General features: G+C 41.3%; 2 protein-coding genes across 2 annotated transcripts in view; one reads left to right on the top strand and one right to left on the bottom strand.

Annotated features, from left to right (window-relative positions):
- LOC134540286 (uncharacterized) overlaps positions 1-20571 on the top strand; it is a 354516-nt gene that overhangs the window by 144629 nt on the left and 189316 nt on the right. The gene's annotated exons all lie outside the window — the stretch shown is intronic.
- Positions 10775-20352, bottom strand: LOC134540005 (cuticle protein 19-like). Its single transcript, XM_063382423.1, has 3 exons — positions 20309-20352; positions 14926-15075; positions 10775-11210 (listed from the first exon to the last, which is right to left on the bottom strand). The coding sequence occupies exons 1-3, from the start codon at positions 20318-20320 to the stop codon at positions 10968-10970; spliced, it is 405 nt and encodes a 134-aa protein (XP_063238493.1). The 5' UTR covers positions 20321-20352; the 3' UTR covers positions 10775-10967.

Below are 20571 nucleotides of genomic sequence, written 5' to 3'. Positions count from 1 at the left end.
TCACTTCTTCGGTTGAGGGTTTTCTCACTGGCCCAGAGTCGCCCAGACGAACAGTGAGCCAATAGCAAAGAGCAGCTCGAAGGTATACGTGTATGAATTTCAGACTATCGCGAAATGAATCTGGGAATTTTTCGGGTCTCTACATATTTATGTTTCGCCCCCGTCGACCGAGCAAACATTCCCGCATGTTGGTTCTCGGATTGCATAAAAAGACGGCACTTTTTTTTTGCCTTGTCGGAATTGACCGAGGATGCAAAAGCCCCTGGAAGCTGGGGGATGATAAATACGTGTTCTGTATGCATTGGCATCCAGGAACGTCACGGGGAGAAGTCCTCCAATAGGATTGCAGCGTGTCACGTGTTTAGGTACAGTCCCTGCACCTGCCTATTGAGCATGCAGGTCCCAGCTTCCGGAAAATGTTCTCTTCCTTAAACTTGGCAGTCAAATCGTTTTTCTTTCTCAAAGCGTGACTTGAAAGAAAAAAATAAATAAATAAATAACTCGCGTTAGGAGGTAAGCACGAATACAGTAAATTTTAAAACTTCTTCTACAAACTGAAAACTAAAATATACATAGCGTCATAGACGCAGTTGTAGTTAAATACCAGCTAAATTTTTTTTGTATATAATTGTGTAAAGTTTATTTGTAATTTAGACTAGTTTGCAATAAATACATAATCAAAGCGTAACGGGGCCTACTTTCTAAAAGAAAGATATCTATTTTTCATTAAGATAGTTGTTTTTAATTGACATGATTCATCCCTCTACATATTACGATGGGTAGTCTGTCATTACAACCATTAAAACTTCAATTAATTTTTCTTAAAATATTTTTGTAACGAAAAAACTATTTTTTTAAACTTATTTTTAAATAATATTTAGCTACCCTTTCCACTGAATTTGTCTCGCCTCGTTTCGAAAACATTATCCGTGTTGACACCACCTCGGGCCAAAAACATCGGGTGTTTATTTTTCCATAGTTCTGCCAGGCAGCTGTTCTCTTGTGAACGATTTGAGAGTTTTGTTTTTCTGTTGTCGCCGTCGCATCGTTTTGCACTCGTTCATGTTTGCTGTCGCAAGTCCAGAAAACACGAGTAGGCGTTCTGCCCACTAGAGGGAAACAGGCTCTCCGTTGATTGGTCATTTCGCGTGTAAAACAAAACAATAAATACTTATAACCCTGGCCCGCAAACACTTCGGAAATGTTCGAACAACCGGGTGAGGTTATGGAGGTCTTGTGGAGGCATGTTGTTTAGCACCAAGCTTAAAAAAAAAGAAAAAGATCATTTTGTAACTATATTGTTCGTTTTAGAGTAGAAAGTGAAACGTGTGTATCGCAAAAAAAAAACATCTCAACAGTTATTGTAACCTTATATCCCTCCGCGACGCAGCGTCATTGTTGTGTTTCTGTTGTTTTAAATAACAAGAACAACGTTTGCGTGCTGGGTAAAAAAACAAACATACATACACTAAAAAAAACCTTTCAACGTCAAAGTAACACAATTGAAAGGAAGGAAAAAAAAAACATTATTTTAACCTAAATGGTAATTGTAACCCGGAGGTAAAGTACCTACCGAACGTGAAATTTTTTTATGAAACAGAATTGGAAGCATGTTCACATCAGGGACGAAACTGAACTAGTTACAACGCGGGGCCAGAACTCATTTCGGCGCACCCCCCCTACCCCTTTTTTTTCTATCCAAACCAACCAAACCAAAACATTTCCCGACAACATCTCATATCACATATTAATTCCACTACACAATTCCAAATATTTTTTGCTTCAAATTAGACGTTAAATATAAAGATTTATTTGTATTCATTCATTTAATTTTTAACACATCGCAAGTTTGTTAGTACGCGATAAGCACTAGGTTTATAATTAAATATTTTACGTGTATGTATTTTTTTTTCAGTTCAAATAATTCAGATAATCTGCCCTTCGGAATTTTTTTTTGTGTTCTAACTGTGCGATATTCAAGTAAATATCCATAGTAAACATTACTCTGGCAGTTTAGCGAAGCCCCGAGCAGGCCAATGAACTGGCGTTATTTGCCCGAGTGGACAGAGGACTGTGTAGACTATCCTGGAGGTCATCGAAACCGCGAAATTTCCAGGTCCCTTCTCATTGCCAGAGACATGTATATTTCGCGGAAAAAAAAATCCTAGACCAACTGAAAGCCATAACAACTGTACCATCTTCTGTGTTTCGTGATTGGGTCAGGTTCTTTCAGATACACGTCTACTGTTGCAACACCAATCACAGTAATTCAGTGCGGAAGCAAACACGTCCTGAGTGGCTCGGTCAAACAAAAAAAAAAAGGCAACGACTTCTCTCGCAGGCGGTCCGCCAATCACAAGGAAGAAACCTCTGGTGCGGGTACAGCTAGTTGCAGTCTAATAGGCGTTCAGATATTTTTTCTCCCGCAAAAAATGCCTGCCCCTACTTATCACCATGCATGTACAGAGCACTATTTCAAGTTAGAAGTATTGTTTGCACCAGCGAGCGTCACACCTTCCCGTATCACTGACACGACACGCGTAAGATTCGGCCTTATTGCTTAGTCGTTGGTAGGCATGCCGAATTAAATAAATAATACATAATACGCAGAGACAGGAAAAATTCGCGAATTCATTTCGCGAAAGGTTAAAATACAAATAGTTATACCTCAGTGCTGCCTCTGCTATCGGCTCACAACTCACCTGGTTGACTCTGGGCCAATGGGAAACACCCGACCAAAGCTTTATCGAATCACAGGCTGCTATAAGTTGGGACGTCTCACAAGACAGCAGCCAATGAGTGGGTGGCATTTGACCGAGTGTACGTAGAACTATGGAGTTCATCCTGCAGGGCATTGAACCCGCGAATTTTTCCTGTCCCTAATAATACGTACGGACCTGAAAAATTCGCGGTTTCGATGACCTCCAGGATAGTCTACACGGTCCTCTGTACACTCGGGCAAATAACGCCAGTTCGTTGGCTGCTGACTTGTGAGTCGTCTCAACTGGTTTTTTTTGTCGAGATTGGCTCAGAGTCACCCAGACGAACAGTGAGCCAATAGCAAGAGCAGCTTAAAGGTATATTTATATGAATTTCAGACTATCGCGAAATGAATCTGCAATTTTTTTCCGGTCTCTAACAATACCGCAAAGCAGCACTCGCGCATGAACTTGTCTGAAACTGTTTTGAGTCACACTTTATTTGTGATCTCGAGCCAACAACTTTACAGCGCTTACAGTTGATACTATTACATTTTTTTTTTCCTGGGACATTCTTTTATGGAACATGCTGTGTCGAGTACGTCTCTGCGCGCCTGTCGCTATGCAGAGAAAACAAACGAGCGTAGCTACCTGCTGGTAGGCTGCATGCCTTTCCCCGTCGCCCGTCCACCGGTAGTTACGTCACCTTGGAATTGGGGAAAAAAATTTCCTTCCAGTAAACCGCGCTACCTCAGGGACGCTATGACCACATCTTACAGTCGGTCGCTGAGAGGTAACCGTCTCTCCCTTCACTTATTACTCATTTTGTTTGCGTAGTCATGTAAAATTACACATATTTGTAAATTTGTACATTTACAACATCCGCGAACATCCGCAGAACACCTTCCAACATGTTTGTGTCGAATAAAGTTGCAGGGTCGAGCCCAGTGAGAACTTTGGACTGGACGGACATTAAGTGATTTTTGAACAGACGTTAAGTGTGGTGATTTAATTAGTAATGTAATTATTAGTAGTCATTAAAGAAGAATGAAATTAATTGGACAAAACTTACGAACCCTCCCCCCCCCCATAACCCCCAACCTAAACACGCAACATTATTTTTGTAAAATTCCTCTGACACACTCGGGTCAGCTCGCACGACACATTTCCTTGTTTGTGTCACCTTTCAAGTGAATAATTGAAGCGTAAAATTTCTCTTCTAATGCGTGTGACGTATTGTTGGTATGGTTTGCAAAAAATCTTGGTCATTGTGCGAAAGGAACGTTTTGCTTAGCTTACAGATAATCAATGATGTTGCAATTTGCCGAATAAGATAATTTACATGTGGTGTTCCCGAAAAAAAAATTCTTAAACCATTTATTTCACACTAACGTTTTAAGCGTAAAAAAATTAACTGTGACGGTGTTTTATCAAGACTTCTAATGGCGAGTAGTGTGAATTATGTTTCGCTAAGATGCAAAGATAGAAAATGTTTTACCTTGCTGCAAATTTTACCACAACAGATGAAAACTAGTTAATTTATGCTACCTTCGATTTTAAACAAATTGCGAAGGATCTATCCACTCCTGGAACCATTCATAGAAATTCACGCAAAGCGCAAAACATTATTTACCGAACATCGACTGGTGAAGTGAATGTTCGGAGCAACATGAAACGGATTTCAGCAAGGGAGAGTGAAGTAAAAAAAAAAAAAAACATAAACACCCTTTTTTGTGTGTGTATTTCGCAAAATTCTCTCAACCCGATCCCCCAAAATTATTTCAGAACCTGTAATCCAATCTAGAGCGAGATAAAATGTCCGTCTTGCTGAGTGGATCGTGGGCAGTTCCAATTTAATGGCTTCATGTGAAACAAAAAAGGATTTTGGAAACATGCAGAAAGGCTAAAACGTTTTTTTTATCGTACGAATGAAAGGGAATTAGAGTTTTACGGAGTAGCCACAGCGGTCTATTTGATAGCAGAAACAAATGCCCCAGGTGATGCGTCCCAAAAAGGCCAAATTTCCACGGAGAGAGGATGAAAGCGGGGTCGTATTCTACCCGGAGATTTTTTTTTAAACAAAATGGTTGCCTGACCTAGTTTTGAAAAAGAGAAATTTTTTATGTATTTTTTTCGTTATTATGGTTTTACTTTTAGTCATGTTGAAATTTTCATAATATTTTAAGGCTTCGCTGACAAGAAAAAAGACAAAGATGTCTAGTCATATCTGTAATTATTTTTTTTTTATTTTAAGTCCACAATAAAGTTCATTATGTTGAGCTGTTAAAAGCAAAAATATATATATATATATTTGTTCACGCGTCTAGACTGTAATGTTTACATGATATTAAATTAATATTCCTCTCAAAACTCCATTTTTTTGTTGTCTCCCATGGGTTTTGATGTTGCTGTTAATGAAGTTTATAGTAACATGTGGAATTATTTAGTTTAGGCCTACATTGTACAAAACAATCAAATTTTAAACCATAAGTAATGGTTTTTCTGACCTACCGAAGATTTTCCTGGCTACTTTCAAACTGCCATAATTTTACAATTTATCCGTGTCTGCCATATCTGCAGCAAACATGAATTGTGATGGACTCCATGTGCTCGTGGGAAAGAGAGAGGGGGTGTTTGCGTGTTAAGGCGAGTTATGTTTTTTAATTTATTTATTCTGTCATGTGAATCCCACACGGTGTCAGGTGCAACGGGATATAGAACATGTCAATAAATACTCCAACATGATGTCCCATAACTCACCGTCAGGCCACGAACATTCAATAGGTCAATTATTTACGGTTGAAATCGAAAAACCAAAAGTCGAGCAGTCTCTTAGTTTTAGAGTTATGGGCATTTTTTTCCCCAAAAGATTTTAAATCCCCACACTGCTCCAAATTATTGGATACTGTTACTACACGTGTTTGTTAGTTAATCATCAATAACATTTCTATTGATGACGATTCTAAATAAAATAAACGTCATATAATTTCGAGGGAATAAAAGTCTTTGCATGACCTATGTGGCAAAAGTTTTTAATTTGGTAGCTTTGGCTATTCTTACTGTGAAAAAGTTGACTGTGCCAACTTGGCGAATTATTTTCTTAAATGCGCAATCTTTTAAAATAACTTGTTAAGTTAGAATAGCATATTTTTTGACAGTATGCACTGGCTCCCGCGTCAAGACATATCGCATGAGATGCGCACAGTGCGGGACAAAAGGCGCCGCGCGATTAGTCCACCCGCCTCACAGCGGCGTTGTGAGGGAGATGGATATACAGGCGCTGACCCTATATCTCTATTCACTGGCGACTAACTTCTTCCCAAAAAGGCATTGAGAAGCTTGCGTCACGATATTACAAATGCCTCGATAGTTTTGGCGATTTTGTAGGCAAATAAGAGAGACTCTACTGAACGTTTGGTAATTTAATTATTATGTTCCATAAATTTATCATTTTTTTATAGCCCATCGGATGTTCGAAAAAAAAAGGTTTCGTAATTTATTTGTCTAACTAAAACAAAGGTCAGTTTGAACAAAAAAAATCGCAGTCTTTCACGGCCATTGTCTGAAGTTTCTTGATTTGTGGCATTTAGCAGCGTCGAGGGCGGAGGTTTCACCGACGTTTCGGTCGACAATGCAGTCGCCATCATCAGCGTAGCGGCAGGTACAACCCTGACTTACTACAATTAATTTTTTTTTGTAAATGGAACAGAAATATTTATTTAAAATTTTATATATTTGAACAGTTGTACATATTTATATGAAAACAACTGTATAGTTACAAAATAGTGTTCACAGTAATACTGGGGTTGGATTCCTACCCGGGTGTTTACTGTTGGCGTTATCCCAGTTCCTCCAGTAGTTGAAATTATTTGCAAACCTTTTCCTAAATATGTGTCCATTATTAACTGCGCATATGAATAATCACGGTAACATAAAAAAATATATTGAACATTCGATTATATATCGCGGGTGCACGGGAATAAGGGGATAAGTCAAATATAGGCAAAAATTGTTTTTCATGGTATGAAATAAAGGAGAACAAGCTCTACAAAATGGTCCAAATGGGTTAAGTCTAGCACCCTTGTGTGGTGTTATTCTATGGCGCTGAATTGTGGAATGATTAATTGCTGATCTTACATGCTTGGAAGAACTTTAAATGTTTAATATCTTAATTTAAGTAATTTTGGCATATCCCCTTTTTCCCGAGCACCAGCGATATTACATTAAAAATTAATGTTTGAATAAAACATAAATTAAAATATAAAACTATGCACCAATATTTTTAAGAAATACTTCTTGCTATCTCAAAAAAAAAACAATAGCCAATTTTTACAAATTTAAAATATATTTCTTGTAGTACCTATTAGAAATAATTTTTTGGCAATTGGTTTCAAAGGAATTTTCGTATGAGTGCAGAAAAGTATTTTTTATCTATGAAGGATTTCAGTCCGAGATTTCGCGAGGACCAAAGATGGAGCCTTCTAGAAAATTTGGCCCCGCAGTTGAGACGTCTCTGCAGGAATAGGCATTGTGCATGGCGGACGTGTTTTATGGCGAGGAAAGGCAGGAGAGGAAACTTTTTTTATGGTGAACCGAGGACAATCCCAGACGACAATCACGCCTCAGGGCCTCCGGGGGTGGGGGGGGGGGGAAGGGGGGGGGGGGAGAAGGGCAGTCAGGCTATAAATTGTCCGGATTCGGTTACAGTGTTTTATTCGCACCAGCCAGCTGGGCCTTTACTCCGCGGTTGCAGCCTTACAGAAACAAAAATGCTCTGTAAATTTTTACAAAAGATTCGTTTGGAACTCAGTTGGTAAGAAATAGTTTGTAATATTACAAGAATTATATTGTAAATGTGTACAACGCATGGCTATGTTATTTTTGCATATATGAAATACAATTTTCTTACAAAAATTTGACGCATACTTTTATATTCTTATTAGATAATGCCCGTCATGGATTGCATTGAATCATTCAATTTTTTTCCCATGTAATTTTTTTGAAGTTGGTGCACTTAAAACAAAGCATCTCTCTCTCTCTCTCTCTATATATATATATATATATCTTTATCTCTCGCTACATATCTCTATGTTTCTCCTTTATATATATATATACACATCTCTCTATATATCTATGTATCTATTTATCCATCCCTCTATCTCATTCTCTATGCCTCTATCTGTCTCCCTCTATCTCTCTTTATCTCTCTATACATTTTCTTCTATCTCTCTAGCTATATATCTTTATATACATATGTGTATATGTATATATATATGTATATATATCTTTTATATTTTATTCAACTCAATTCTATCATGCGTGGGCACTCATACAACGAAAAAAAAAAACACGCACTGCCTCAAAAACTATTTGTAATAAACACACTTGTTGAAACGACTGGAGCGTCGTCTATTGATTACGTCACACACGAACTGGATTGTCGCTGTCTCAGCCGTGGCCAGCGGAGACCAGGACCTTCACACTGCCACCATTACCACCACCCCCCCCACCTCCAGTAGGAAGTTAATGACTGGCGACAAAGAAAGCTGGCAAGTCTTCCTCTCCTCCTCCGCCCTCGACAGAACCGTATCGGCGGGAGACCTAACAGGCACATAAAGTTCTGCCATTCCCGATTACACCCGAACAATTCACCTTCGGCCAACTTCGGGATTTGTTTGGTTTTTGCGCAGGAAAAATGAATTCAAATATTAAAAGTGGTCGGTTAGGTTAGCTACAGTAAAACACTTTAAAACACTTTGGACGGTTAGTTATGTTAGTATAGCTACATTAAAATAAACAGAGAAATATAAATATACATATATAAATAAACCCCAAGGTTGGTCGAAGGTGAATATTCGGGCGTGTTCGGGCAGGGACAGAACTTGATGGACATCTTAGGCTTCCCCGTATCGGCTGTGTGGTTGGATGAAACTTCGAGCTTCTGCTAGTTCCTCACAGATGGCAGGTCGTGGAGCGAGAAAAATATACACCCTCCCCGTCTGAAGGCCATCTCGCCACGGTCGCGCTGCTGGTACTAAGCTCTTGACCTCCCGACACAACACTGGCGATCTACAGAGCCGTCCAGACACTTTAGTGATCCACCGATCCAACCGATCCAACCGATCCACCCCCGGTGCCGCTATCACAAGTCGATCCTGAATTCTTCTCGGACAGATCCTTTCGAAGTGATAACGTCTTATAAATCGACGAACGCCGGCTGCACGCACGAAAAAGCATGACTCATTGTCACGATCCGCGTGAGCCGAGCGTGCAAGAACCGGCCAACCACCGTGCGAAAAAAAATCTTCTATGATATCGAACAGGTTAAGGCGGGCTTTTTAAAGGCAGCAATTAAAAAAAAATTATATTTATTTGTCCAATTTCGTACCTAATTTCAAATTAACAATTTATTGTCATTGATTTGCTTTCAGTTTATTTCTGTAACTAAATGTTAAAAAAAAAAAGGTTCTGATGGCGAGGCTGAAAACCGCGCACGACAGACAATATTGACGGTTGATGACGGGAAATGAAGACGATCGTGGAATGGGGAAGCTCTTGTGTTTCACAGGGGGGCGGGTCCCGCGGTAAATGGCTGTTCACCGGACCGGGCAGACACTGGAAATGTATCGCCCACGAGCCGGCGAGCCCCATTAGGAACGCTTTGCCGCGGGATCGAAACCGCAAGCCGTTAACGAGAGCGGCGTGGTGGTTAGCCCGCGAGGTAATACAGTTCCGTCATTGTGATCCGGCGGTGTGTGTGTGTGTGTGCTTGTGTGTGTGTGGTCCGCTCTTTGTCCGCGTCTCTCTAAGGTATTGTTACGGTCTACACCCCCTTCCCCCCTCAAACTCCCCCCCCCACCCCCCCAAAAAAAGAGACGAGCATTGCAGCCGAAGAGAGAATACGTGATGTAGAGCGCAGGTTGGATGTTCCCAAACACAGTCTCTCCCCTCCCCGACAAAGAACAGCTATATTCCCAAATAAAATAAAACACCCCGTCAATTTTGTTTTGTTTCGTGAAAGCGACTCGTTGCAAAAGTACTGCATCTGTCCGAATTTTAGTTCGAAAAAAATAAAACGATTGATGATTCGTGAATCTATAATTGATAAAGGCGAGAGTTTGCACGTCTGTTTTTTTTTCGCGCAGTGCGAATACGGAGAGGTATACGTGGATACTCCAAAGGATATATCGAAGAGATTTTACCTAATTTAACTTGTTTTTTTTATCGATTTTTGACTATTTTTTTCCCGATGATCTTCAGGGCAACGGCCGTTTCTATGTAGAAACTTTATCCTCCTCATGGCCACGACTACTGCTTTGCTGATGCCTCGTTATCATCCGGATATTAATCCATTATTTTTGTAACCATCTTTGTCATCATTAGAGACCCGAAAAATTCACAGATTCATTTCACGATAGTCCGAAATTCATACACATATACCATTAAGCTGCTCTTGCAATTTTTCACTGATCGTCTGGACGACTCTGGGCCAATGAGAAACTTCTCCAACCAAAGAAGTGACGAATCTCGGGTTAAACCAGTAGAGACGACTCACAAGTCAGCAGCCAAACGAACTGGCCGTTATTTGCCCGAGTGTACAGAGGACCGTGTAGTCTATCCTGGAGGTCATCGAAACCCGCGAATATTTTCAGGTCCCTAACAATAACTACCACATATATTAAAAAACAACTGCAACCAGTAAAAGGTGCTGAACTCCCATTTCTACTTTACACAGCAGTCATTAATAGCGACCTGTAAAATTCGCGATCTCAAATCCATAAAGGATAGACTCCATGATACCCTACGCACTCGTGCAAATTACATCTGCTGATTGGTCACCGACTCGTAACACCTGTTGACTGGAATGATCGTGATTCGCTAATTCTTCTGTTAAAATTTTTTTACTTTGGCTCAGAGTCCTTCAGATAAACTGTGTCCCAATCACCGAAGCAAAATAATGTCAAAAGTATTTGGACTCTAATCCTATCGCGAAGTGAATCCGCGAATTTTACAGGTCTCAGGTCATTAATTATTAGAATAGGCCAGCGTTAAAAGGACATAAAAATTTTCACTAATTTTTGTATTAAAATGTATTTATTGCTTTAAAAAAAAATGTGTTTGAAATAACAGTCGTGTGTAAAACGTCGCAAGAGTAGCGACGCCGTGTCTTTTCTGGTTGCCGTGGACTAGGTGTCCCTTAGCTGCGGACAGCAGGTGGTCTCGGTGGCTAGGCCAGGCGGGTGGCAGGCGGGTAGCAGGCGGGTAGTCTCAGTGGTAGCCGTGGTGCGGGTGGACGGCCGCCGGGTGCGCTGCGTGGCCGATCCTGCTGACGACGGCCTGGAAGCCGCTGTGGTCGTCGGCGCGGTACTGCACCAGCCGCGTGCTCCCGTCCGGCTCCACCAGCGAGTACTGGCCCTCCACTGCATCCCCGTCCCGCTGCTCCGACTGGCTCTTCACGTCGCCCGTGTGCGGGTCCGCCACGCCGTACTCGAACCCGTACTTGGGGTGCGCCTGCAACCAACCACACACTGGTCTGCAAGAGCCGACCCCCACTCGCGGACTTTCTGGGCGAGGGGTTCTGGACATTGCATTACATCTGTATCTTCATTTCCCCGCCATATAATGTTACGGTCACCGCTCAGATCTCACAGTTATCCTGTGACGACGAGAAGACTGCGCGCCAGTCCAGAGGAGACACCGCGCTAGAAGCACCAGCGAGCGTCAGGCGCGGGGACGCACCGCAACGCCGAAATACCAAATTGACCGCAACGCCGACAGCTAGGAAACTGCTGTGTACCACAACGCCGAAATAAACTAACGCCGAAAAATGTCATTGCAGGACTGCCACAAAGGTTAGGTTAGGTTAGACTAGGTTATGTTGGGCTAGGTTAGGTTAGGCTAGGCTAAGATAGGCTAGGTTAAGTTAGTTTAGGTTATATTACTCTAGGTTAGGTTAGGTAAGGTTATGTTTGATTGTGGTATTTCGGCATTAAGGTACATTTAAAAAAACACACACAAATTCATTCAGTTGTTATTTCGGCGTTGTGGTACACAGCAGTTTTCTAGCTGTCGGCGTTGTGGTCAATTTTGACATTCGGCGTTATGGTATTTCGGCGTTGTGGTAACGACCCGCGTCGCGCTTATCACCCCGCCCCACCGTCACAGATACGCCCCTGGCTAGACGGGCCTCTTAATTCTTTCACTCATGACGCACACAATTTTTTTTTACTACGTGCTATGTTATTGGTAACAGCTTTGCCACCGTTATTCAAACTAGATCGCAGGCTTTGGTGACCTGATACATTCACCACATATTGGTTTCTGGTCTGAGACCACTTTGTTTAAGTGACGGAGAGCCCAACGTTTTGGCATGCTCTGTTGATGCCATCTTCAAGCTGTTATTACCCTTGAAGACGGCTCTAACAAGGCATGCCCTGTTGATGCCATCTTCAAGCTGTTATTACCCTTGAAGACGGCTCTAACAAGGCATGCCCTGTTGATGCCATCTTCAAGCTGTTATTGCCCTTGAAGACGGCTCTAACAAGGCATGCCCTGTTGATGCCATCTTCAAGCTGTTATTACCCTTGAAGACGGCTCTAACAAGGCATGCCCTGTTGATGCCATCTTCAAGTTGTTATTACCCTTGAAGACGGCTCTAACAAGGCATGCCCTGTTGATGCCATCTTCAAGTTGTTATTGCCCTTGAAGACGGCTCTAACAAGGCATGCCCTGTTGATGCCATCTTCAAGTTGTTATTGCCCTTGAAGACGGCTCTAACAAGGCATGCCCTGTTGATGCCATCTTCAAGCTGTTATTGCCCTTGAAGACGGCTCTAACAAGGCATGCCCTGTTGATGCCATCTTCAAGCTGTTATTGCCCTTGAAGACGGCTCTAACAAGGCATGCCCTGTTGATGCCATCTTCAAGTTGTTATTACCCTTGAAGACGGCTCTAACAAGGCATGCCCTGTTGATGCCATCTTCAAGTTGTTATTGCCCTTGAAGACGGCTCTAACAAGGCATGCCCTGTTGATGCCATCTTCAAGTTGTTATTGCCCTTGAAGACGGCTCTAACAAGGCATGCCCTGTTGATGCCATCTTCAAGTTGTTATTGCCCTTGAAGACGGCTCTAACAAGGCATGCCCTGTTGATGCCATCTTCAAGTTGTTATTACCCTTGAAGACGGCTCTAACAAGGCATGCCGAAACGTTGGGCACACGAGGATTCAACTCAGAAGCCACGGATAAGTTAGTGACTCTTATTCAGTTGAATTTTGGTGCCCGATAAATGTTTGTCGCCAAACATTTTGTTTCTTTATTTCCACTTTTTTTTTCCTCCCAACTTTATCATTAAAGCTAACTTATTTAGTGACGTCCTAATAACTGTCTACCCTTATATTAGAGAACCACCCCATAGTTGTTTTGGTATTCAGTTATTGCATTTTAGTCATCGGAAATCAATTTTTGCTGTTCTAAGATTTGCAAAATCTTGGAATAAATCATTCATGTGTGTTAAAGTCTTAAAAAAATACCATATTCCCCTTTATCGTGCCACAAAATACTTCGTTTTACTTTCTCTTAGGTAACCTTATTTTTAGTTTTCGAATTTTCTCCCTGAAAGGTTTTTGCTCAGGAGAGCTGTTCATCATAGGGCGAATAACCTCCCCCCCCCCTTTTTTTTTTTTTTACCTTTTCTCTACCCTTTTGACGACAGCCTCATACGATCGGTGGTGACATACAGGCTTTGACGGCTGAAGCCAGGGTCTTTCACACTTTCTCACACTTCCACACTTCCACACTTGCACGCCTCCAGCCCTGCCAGTGTCTTCGCTTTGCCAAGAGTGGCTGCCGTGTGCTTGACTGACAACTGGGTTCGGTCTACTTTGAAGACTTTGTAAACTTGCAAGCCTCTTTGGGCTGCCACATAACAAAACTCTGCACGAGACTCCAAATAGCTTCTAAAAAAAAAAAAAAAAAAAAAAAAACAGACAAAATAACTTTCTAGGAGTGTTGCTTATACTATTTTAATGTCACAACATCATTTGGTATTATGGACTTTTTTTTCCCCTTCAAACCCTTATGAAGGGCAAGACTACAACTACACACTAACGTGAAAACAACCAAATGGCAGTAATTTTTATGCAAACGAATTTAATAATGGAAGGAAAAAAAAATTAAGGGGAAAATCAGCAAAAACCTAGTGATTTTTTATCTTATTTTTTTTACAGGCAAAATATTTAAAATTGACAAGATAATTATACCGCATGTACTTTATATCAATGTGACTGTTATTGTTCCCAATATTCTCTTTGTGTGTTTAAATATTATTATTTTGGCTGCACCACTTCAAAAATATATTTTTAATCATATAATTGCATAGTGTTTATCAATTTTTTGAAACAATTTTAATTTATTTATTAAATTTTATAAGCGTTATAAAACATAGCATTACTACATAAATAAAGTCTTATATTGAAAAAAAAATTTCCAGAGAGAAATAATATTTTATATATTAATATATATTGAAGCCATCTTTATATTATTTTTATTTTTATGCCTAATTTACATGTATATAATTTCAATAGAATTGTTTTAATTGAAAAAATTCCATTTTAAACAAATTCGATATAACCGGAACAAAAAAAATTATATCAAAACATATAGGCACTGAAATATCGATACCAAATTATCGATGGTTTAAAATTGTGGTATCGATATTTTCGACATATCTATATGTCGTTGTCATCCCTAAGTGGGAAGCCTTCATTTCACAGACGAGAGAGCCACACCCGAAGTTCCCCGAAGTTCATGCTCGCTTTTTTCCCCCCGTTCTATCTCATTGTATAAACCGGTGTGGCGTTAAATTTTGCGGTCGATTAGGATAGGTTAGCTGCATTATAAATACTTTAAAACATTGTGGATGGTTGGTTATATTAGGTGTGTATAGCTACATTAAAAATACCGTAAAATCATTTGATGGTTGCTTAGCAAATAACCTTTTTAATATGCGGCTATACAGGGCTAGGAAACCGTTCACATGATTTCACGGTATCTTTAATATGTAGCCTATCCTAACCAAATCAACCGTCCACGATGTTTTAAGGTATTTATAATGTAGCTAACCTAACCTTTTACAATGGACAAAAAAAATGCCCCGAAGATGCACGATCGGGAGTTTGGCTCTCTCGTCTTTGAAAAGAAGGCTTCCCTCCCTAAGTAGGTTACTCACGTAGTAGTCGATGGCAGGAGCAGCATGAGCCAGCGCCAGACCGCCGTAGCCGTGGCCCAGACTGTTCGTAGCGGCGGCGTAGCTGACCGCTCCTCCGTGCAGAACCCCCGCCCGGCAAGCCGCCGCCACGAGCAGCAACACTGCGCACACCTGCCAAACACAGAGCGGACGGATGTACACCTTTTCAGCCTGGCCGCAATGGTGCGACATACCTGCAGCCCAGTGGTGCTCTACCACTCTGGTTCTGGGGTGGAGCGCCTGCCTCGCGACTTGTAGGACCCGGGTTCGCGCCCCGGCTCCTCCAAGGCGGATTGCCCAGAGAGAATGGTGGCATTTTCTCTGGTAGGAATACCATCCCTTGTAACAAGTCAGGCTACCAAAAGAAACGGTGGGTGGAACAGGAAAAAAGAAAAAAACCTTCCAGGTGGCTTCCAAATGGGGAGCCCGTTTCTTTAAATAAAGAAAGGTAGCAATTAAGTTTTATAATACAATCATATTATGTTTAATATGAAACCAGAAATTAGTAAAATTATATTTTCACGTATTTGTGAGAAACTAAAATATTTAATTATTATAAAGAGAACTATAGAGCTTTATCATCCTTGCATGAAATAAAATGTCTTTGATTTAAAAAAAAAAAAATAAGTGGTCAGAGATCCTGGCTGACAAGCCTGACTTCCCTGGTTCGAGTCCCGCTTCGGGGCCAGAGTGTCTTTTTTTTTTCCTTTCCACTTATTGGAAATTTATTTTTCCTCGTCCAGACTGTAAATGGGACGGAAGGCTGTGGAAACCCACCGCAGGATCACCCCCAGGAGCAACGTGGTGCTTCACCTCCGTGGCATCAGCCGTTCTTGGACAATCATCAATGATTAGAGACCGGAAAAATTCGCAGATTCATTTCGCGATAGTCTGAAATTCATACACGCATGGGCGTCGCAAGGAAATTTTTTTTTTGGGGGGGGGGGGAACTTTAATTGATTTAGTTGTTTGAAGAATATCCAACCCCTGGAAAAATAAAAGGGAGGGGGGGTCCGGGGGTCCTCCCCAGGGAAAATTTGGGGTTCGAAGGTGCAAAAAGGTGGTTTTTAGGCATTTTTCTTTCCTAAATATTCTAATTATAGTTTCTTGCAATATATTATATATTTTTTATGAAAAATATTTTCAGAGAACAAATTTGTAAAAACATAGTTAACATATCTGCTGGTGCTATATCCACACAAAATCATTAATTTAATCATCAGGAGAAATTACGAAACTACGAAACTAATTATAGAGGAAAGTGCCCAAAACCGGACTACCCCCCCTAAAGCGGACCCCCGGTCTCCTGGCTCTGCATTCTCCTGAACTCTAGCGGTACCGAGTGCAAACAGTAGTCCAGGCTTCTGCCACGCGGTAGCGGAGCGTACACCTCGCTCGCTTCACTTGTAGCGTGTCCACCCGCCATTGTGTGTTGTGGCAGTGTAAAAAGTTTTTGCAGTGTGCTACATAATTAATCATTTCTCCAAGATATTGGCAGGTAAGCCTTTGGACCTTTATATATTTTTTAATGGTAAGGTGTACTGTAAATGTTTGTATCGAACCCGTTTCATTTAGATGCTTGATTAAAAATTTATTGGGTTAGCAAATTGTTAGCTACAGTCGCGCAAACCGGACCCCCTTCAGTTGCCTAAACCGGACCCCTTGTTCCCTTAACCGGACCCCTTACATATTCATGTCTTATATCGGCTTCTATTTGTTTATACTCTTATACTTTTGGAATTCTGTTGCAGATTCCAAAAGGATAATGGGGAAAATTGATCAAAGAAAGTGGAGTCCATCTAAAATGACTAAAGCTATTGATGCAGTTCGGAAAAAAAAGATGGGTTGGAAGAAGGCCAGTAAACAGTTTAATGTTCCGAAAACCACACTAATGAGGTTGTCCAACATGAAGTACGGTACTCCTGAGGAAGCAGCAATGACAAAAAGAGGCAGACCTACAGTTTTGGGTGAAGATCTTGAACATGAGCTTGTTCATTATTGTCTTGCTATGGAAGCTTCTTTTTTTGGACTTACTCGTAATGACTTGCGAAGAATTGCTGTACAATTGGCAGAGAGAAATGACATTGAACATCCTTTCAAAGACGGAATTGCTGGGAAAAAGTGGGTAAAACTTTTTCTTAAACGCCACAAAACCAAACAGTCAGAAAGGAAGCCTACTGGAACATCCTACAGCCAGGCTCTCGGGTTCAGCAAAGAAAATACAGAAAATTCTATAATGTTCTGGAAGATATTTATGAGAAAGATAAATTTTCTCCTGACAGAATTTACAATGTTGATGAGAGTGGAATTACAGTGGTACAAAGTAAAGTAGCAAAAGTAATTGGCCTTAAGGGTAAAAAACAGGTTGCTACCTTGACATCAGGAGAATGTGGGGCACTTATAACAATTGTTGCTTGTATAAATGCTAGTGTCTCATTTGTACCACCTTTAGTAATTTTTCCGAGGAAAAATATGAGTGAACAGTTGAAAAAGGGTGCTCCACCAGGAACAATCTTTGCAGCGCACCCTTCAGGGTGGATCCAAACCAACTCCTTCACTCAGTGGTTTCGACACTTCATCGAGTTTGCCCATCTACGAATGAAAAACCTGTGCTGTTGCTCTTGGATGGCCACTTTAGCCACACACAGAATATTGATCTGATCGACTTGGCAAAAGCGAATAATGTTACCATTCTGTCGCTGCCACCTCACTCCTCGCACAAACTACAACCGCTGGATATAAGTTTCATGGGTCCTCTCAAAGCTTATTACAGTGAGGAAATCAGGCAGTGGTTAAGGCACAATGAGCGCGCCATCAGTCCTTTTGATGTAGTGGAATTGTTTGGCAAAGCCTATATTAGATGCCAAACTGCTCAAATAGAAATCAATGGATTTAAAATATCAGGCATATACTCCTTGAACAAGAAGCTGTTCTCTGATGCTGAATACATTGAAGAGACAAACAAAAAACGAGATTCAAGTTTCTACGAATCTGTGTTGAAGAAACAAACTGCAGAAAATCAGAGCTATCGAGAGATCAGAGAAGAACGTAACACAGAGGAACCATGAGTTATTGTAGAGTTTGAACCAAGTCAACCATCAACGTCTTTGGCAGGTCATGGTATTCCGCGGCCATCAGCTACAACTGAGGATCCTCAGAGTTCCACATCTTCTAAGACAAGCCCATTTGACATCACTCCCATCCCAAAAATTAAAAAGAGGACCTCGAACAGAGGACGAAAGGCCTGCAGTTCTACGGTCATTACATCCACTCCTTACAAAACCCAATTATTAGTGGAAGCTAAAAAATCTAAAGAAGCCAAGGAAGCAGAACAGCAAGAACGAAATCATGGTCAAGGACGCAAAAGGAATCGTGGCCGGGGACGTGGTTCAGGAACAGAGCCATCAAGAAAAGGAAAAGTGCTCGTGACAAGGCATTTGAATTTTGAGAGAAATGTGAAAGAATCAAGCACCAAAGATGAAAACAGCATGTCATCTGGAAGATCCGAATTGGACTTTCTTCCGGGAGTCTCCCCATCAAAAGATGATGATACTTCGTGTACGTTTTGTGACAGGAAATTTACGGAGGATTCTAAAGGGGAACTTTGGGTCATGTGTGTTATGTGCTTACTGTGGGCCCATTAGGATTGTGCAGGGGCTGAACAGGACGTTTATATTTGCGACTTTTGTCGCTAAATCATGTAATTCTGTTTATAACTTCTGTATCTTGGCATTCTGTAGGTTTATTTGAAACTTAATCAGTAACTGTTTATATTATGTATATTTTGAAACAATAGATATTATGTTTTCTTTGATTTAATACCTTATTTGTTATTTTACTCTGTGTTATTTTGGTAGTTTTTACAAGGGGTCCGATTTAGGCAACTATTTTTAAGATCGTCAAAGTGTAAGGGTTTGGTAAATAATTTTTTTAAAGCAATTTTTAATTATATTTTCCAAAATTACAAATGTAAATGCTTAACAACTTAACAAAGTAAATATTTCATGCTTTAAAAACATATTTTTTTACAGTTTACTTTGTGTTTTTATTAAAAAACAAAATGGGGGTCCACTTTTGGGCACTTTCCTCTATTATTGGAGGGGACGAAATTGAAGACTTTTATTATTGGGGGGACGTGTCCCCCCCCCCCCCCCCCGGTTGCGACGCCCATGCATACACGTATACCTTTAAGCTGCTCTTGCTATTGGCTCACTGTTCGTCTGGGCGACTCCAGGCCAATGAGAAGAAACCCTCAACCAAAGAAGTGACGAATCTCGGGCAATACCAGTTGAGACGACTCACAAGTCAGCAGCCAACGAACTGGCCGTTATTTGCCCCGAGTGTACAGAGGACTGTGTAGACTATCCTGGGGTCATCGAAACCGCGAATTTTTCAGGTCCCTAACTGTAACATCACTAGGGACCTGAAAAATTCGCGGTTTTCGATGGACTCCAGAATAGTTTACACAGTCCTCTGTACACTCGGGCAAATAACGGCCAGTTCGTTGGCTGCTGATTTGTGAGTCGTCTCAACTGGTGTTTGCCCCGAGATTCGTCACTTCTTTGGTTGAGGGGTTTCTCATTGGCCCAGAGTCGCCCAGACGAACAGTGAGCCAATAGCAAGAGCAGGTTAAAGGTATCCGTGTATGAATTTCAGACTATCGCGAAATGAATCCACGAATTTTTTCGGTCTCTAAACATCACAGACCATCAAGTTGAAACCCCCTCACTGGCCAAGAGCCAAATGAACAGTTGGCATTGCTGCGGACGACTGTGGGGTCCATCCTGGTCCTCGCCTGCGTGTCGAGCCCAGGATGCGAGCTAGCTTCCTGCAGGAGCTCAGCTCACCTTGTAACTTGATGTAAGCTTTTGGACATACGCCATTGCTAGAGACCTGTAAAATTCGCGATTTCAAATCCCTAAAGGATAGACTCCATGATCCTCTATGCACTCGTGCAAATTGCACCTGCTGATTGGTTACCGACTCGTAACACCTGTTGACTGGAATGATCGCGATTCGCTAATTCTTCTGTTAAAAGATTTTTTCATTGGCCCAGAGTCCTTCAGATAAACTGTGGCCCTATCACTGAAGCAAAATAATGTCAAAAGTACTTGGACTCTATCCTATCGCGAAATGAATCCGCGAATTTTACAGGTCTCTAGCCATTGCTAAGCACTTTTTCTGTAGAAGAAAAATAAAAAATACCTAAAAGACAAAAACACAAATTAAGCATTAGTGTTTTTTGTCTTTCGGGTATTTTTTTTTAGTTTTCTTCTACAGAAAAAAGTGCTTAGCGATGCCGTATGTCCGAAAGCTTACATCGAGTCATGCACTCATCAGTGCACAAATCTTTCAAAGGTCTCACCTTGTAAGCCATGCTGATGGTCTGTCTCTGGTGTCGACGAGTCGTCTGAAGCAGGCCTTGTCCGGGGCAGGACCTATTATACCAGCGCCCCCTCTCTCCCCCCTCCCGCCAGGCCAGCGGGGGACTCCACTCAAGGTCCCTAGGGTGTCCGGACGTGCAGACAACCTCTGGTCGCCGTCGTTACCACACACATTCCCTTTCCTTCTTTCGATATATTTTCTTTTTTTTTATTTTATTTATTCTTCTCCCACTCCAGGCCCGGC

Source organism: Bacillus rossius, chromosome 16 (assembly GCF_032445375.1).
Source record: "Bacillus rossius redtenbacheri isolate Brsri chromosome 16, Brsri_v3, whole genome shotgun sequence".
Lineage (NCBI taxonomy): Eukaryota > Metazoa > Arthropoda > Insecta > Phasmatodea > Bacillidae > Bacillus > Bacillus rossius.
This window is presented reverse-complemented; position numbering and strand designations above follow the sequence as displayed.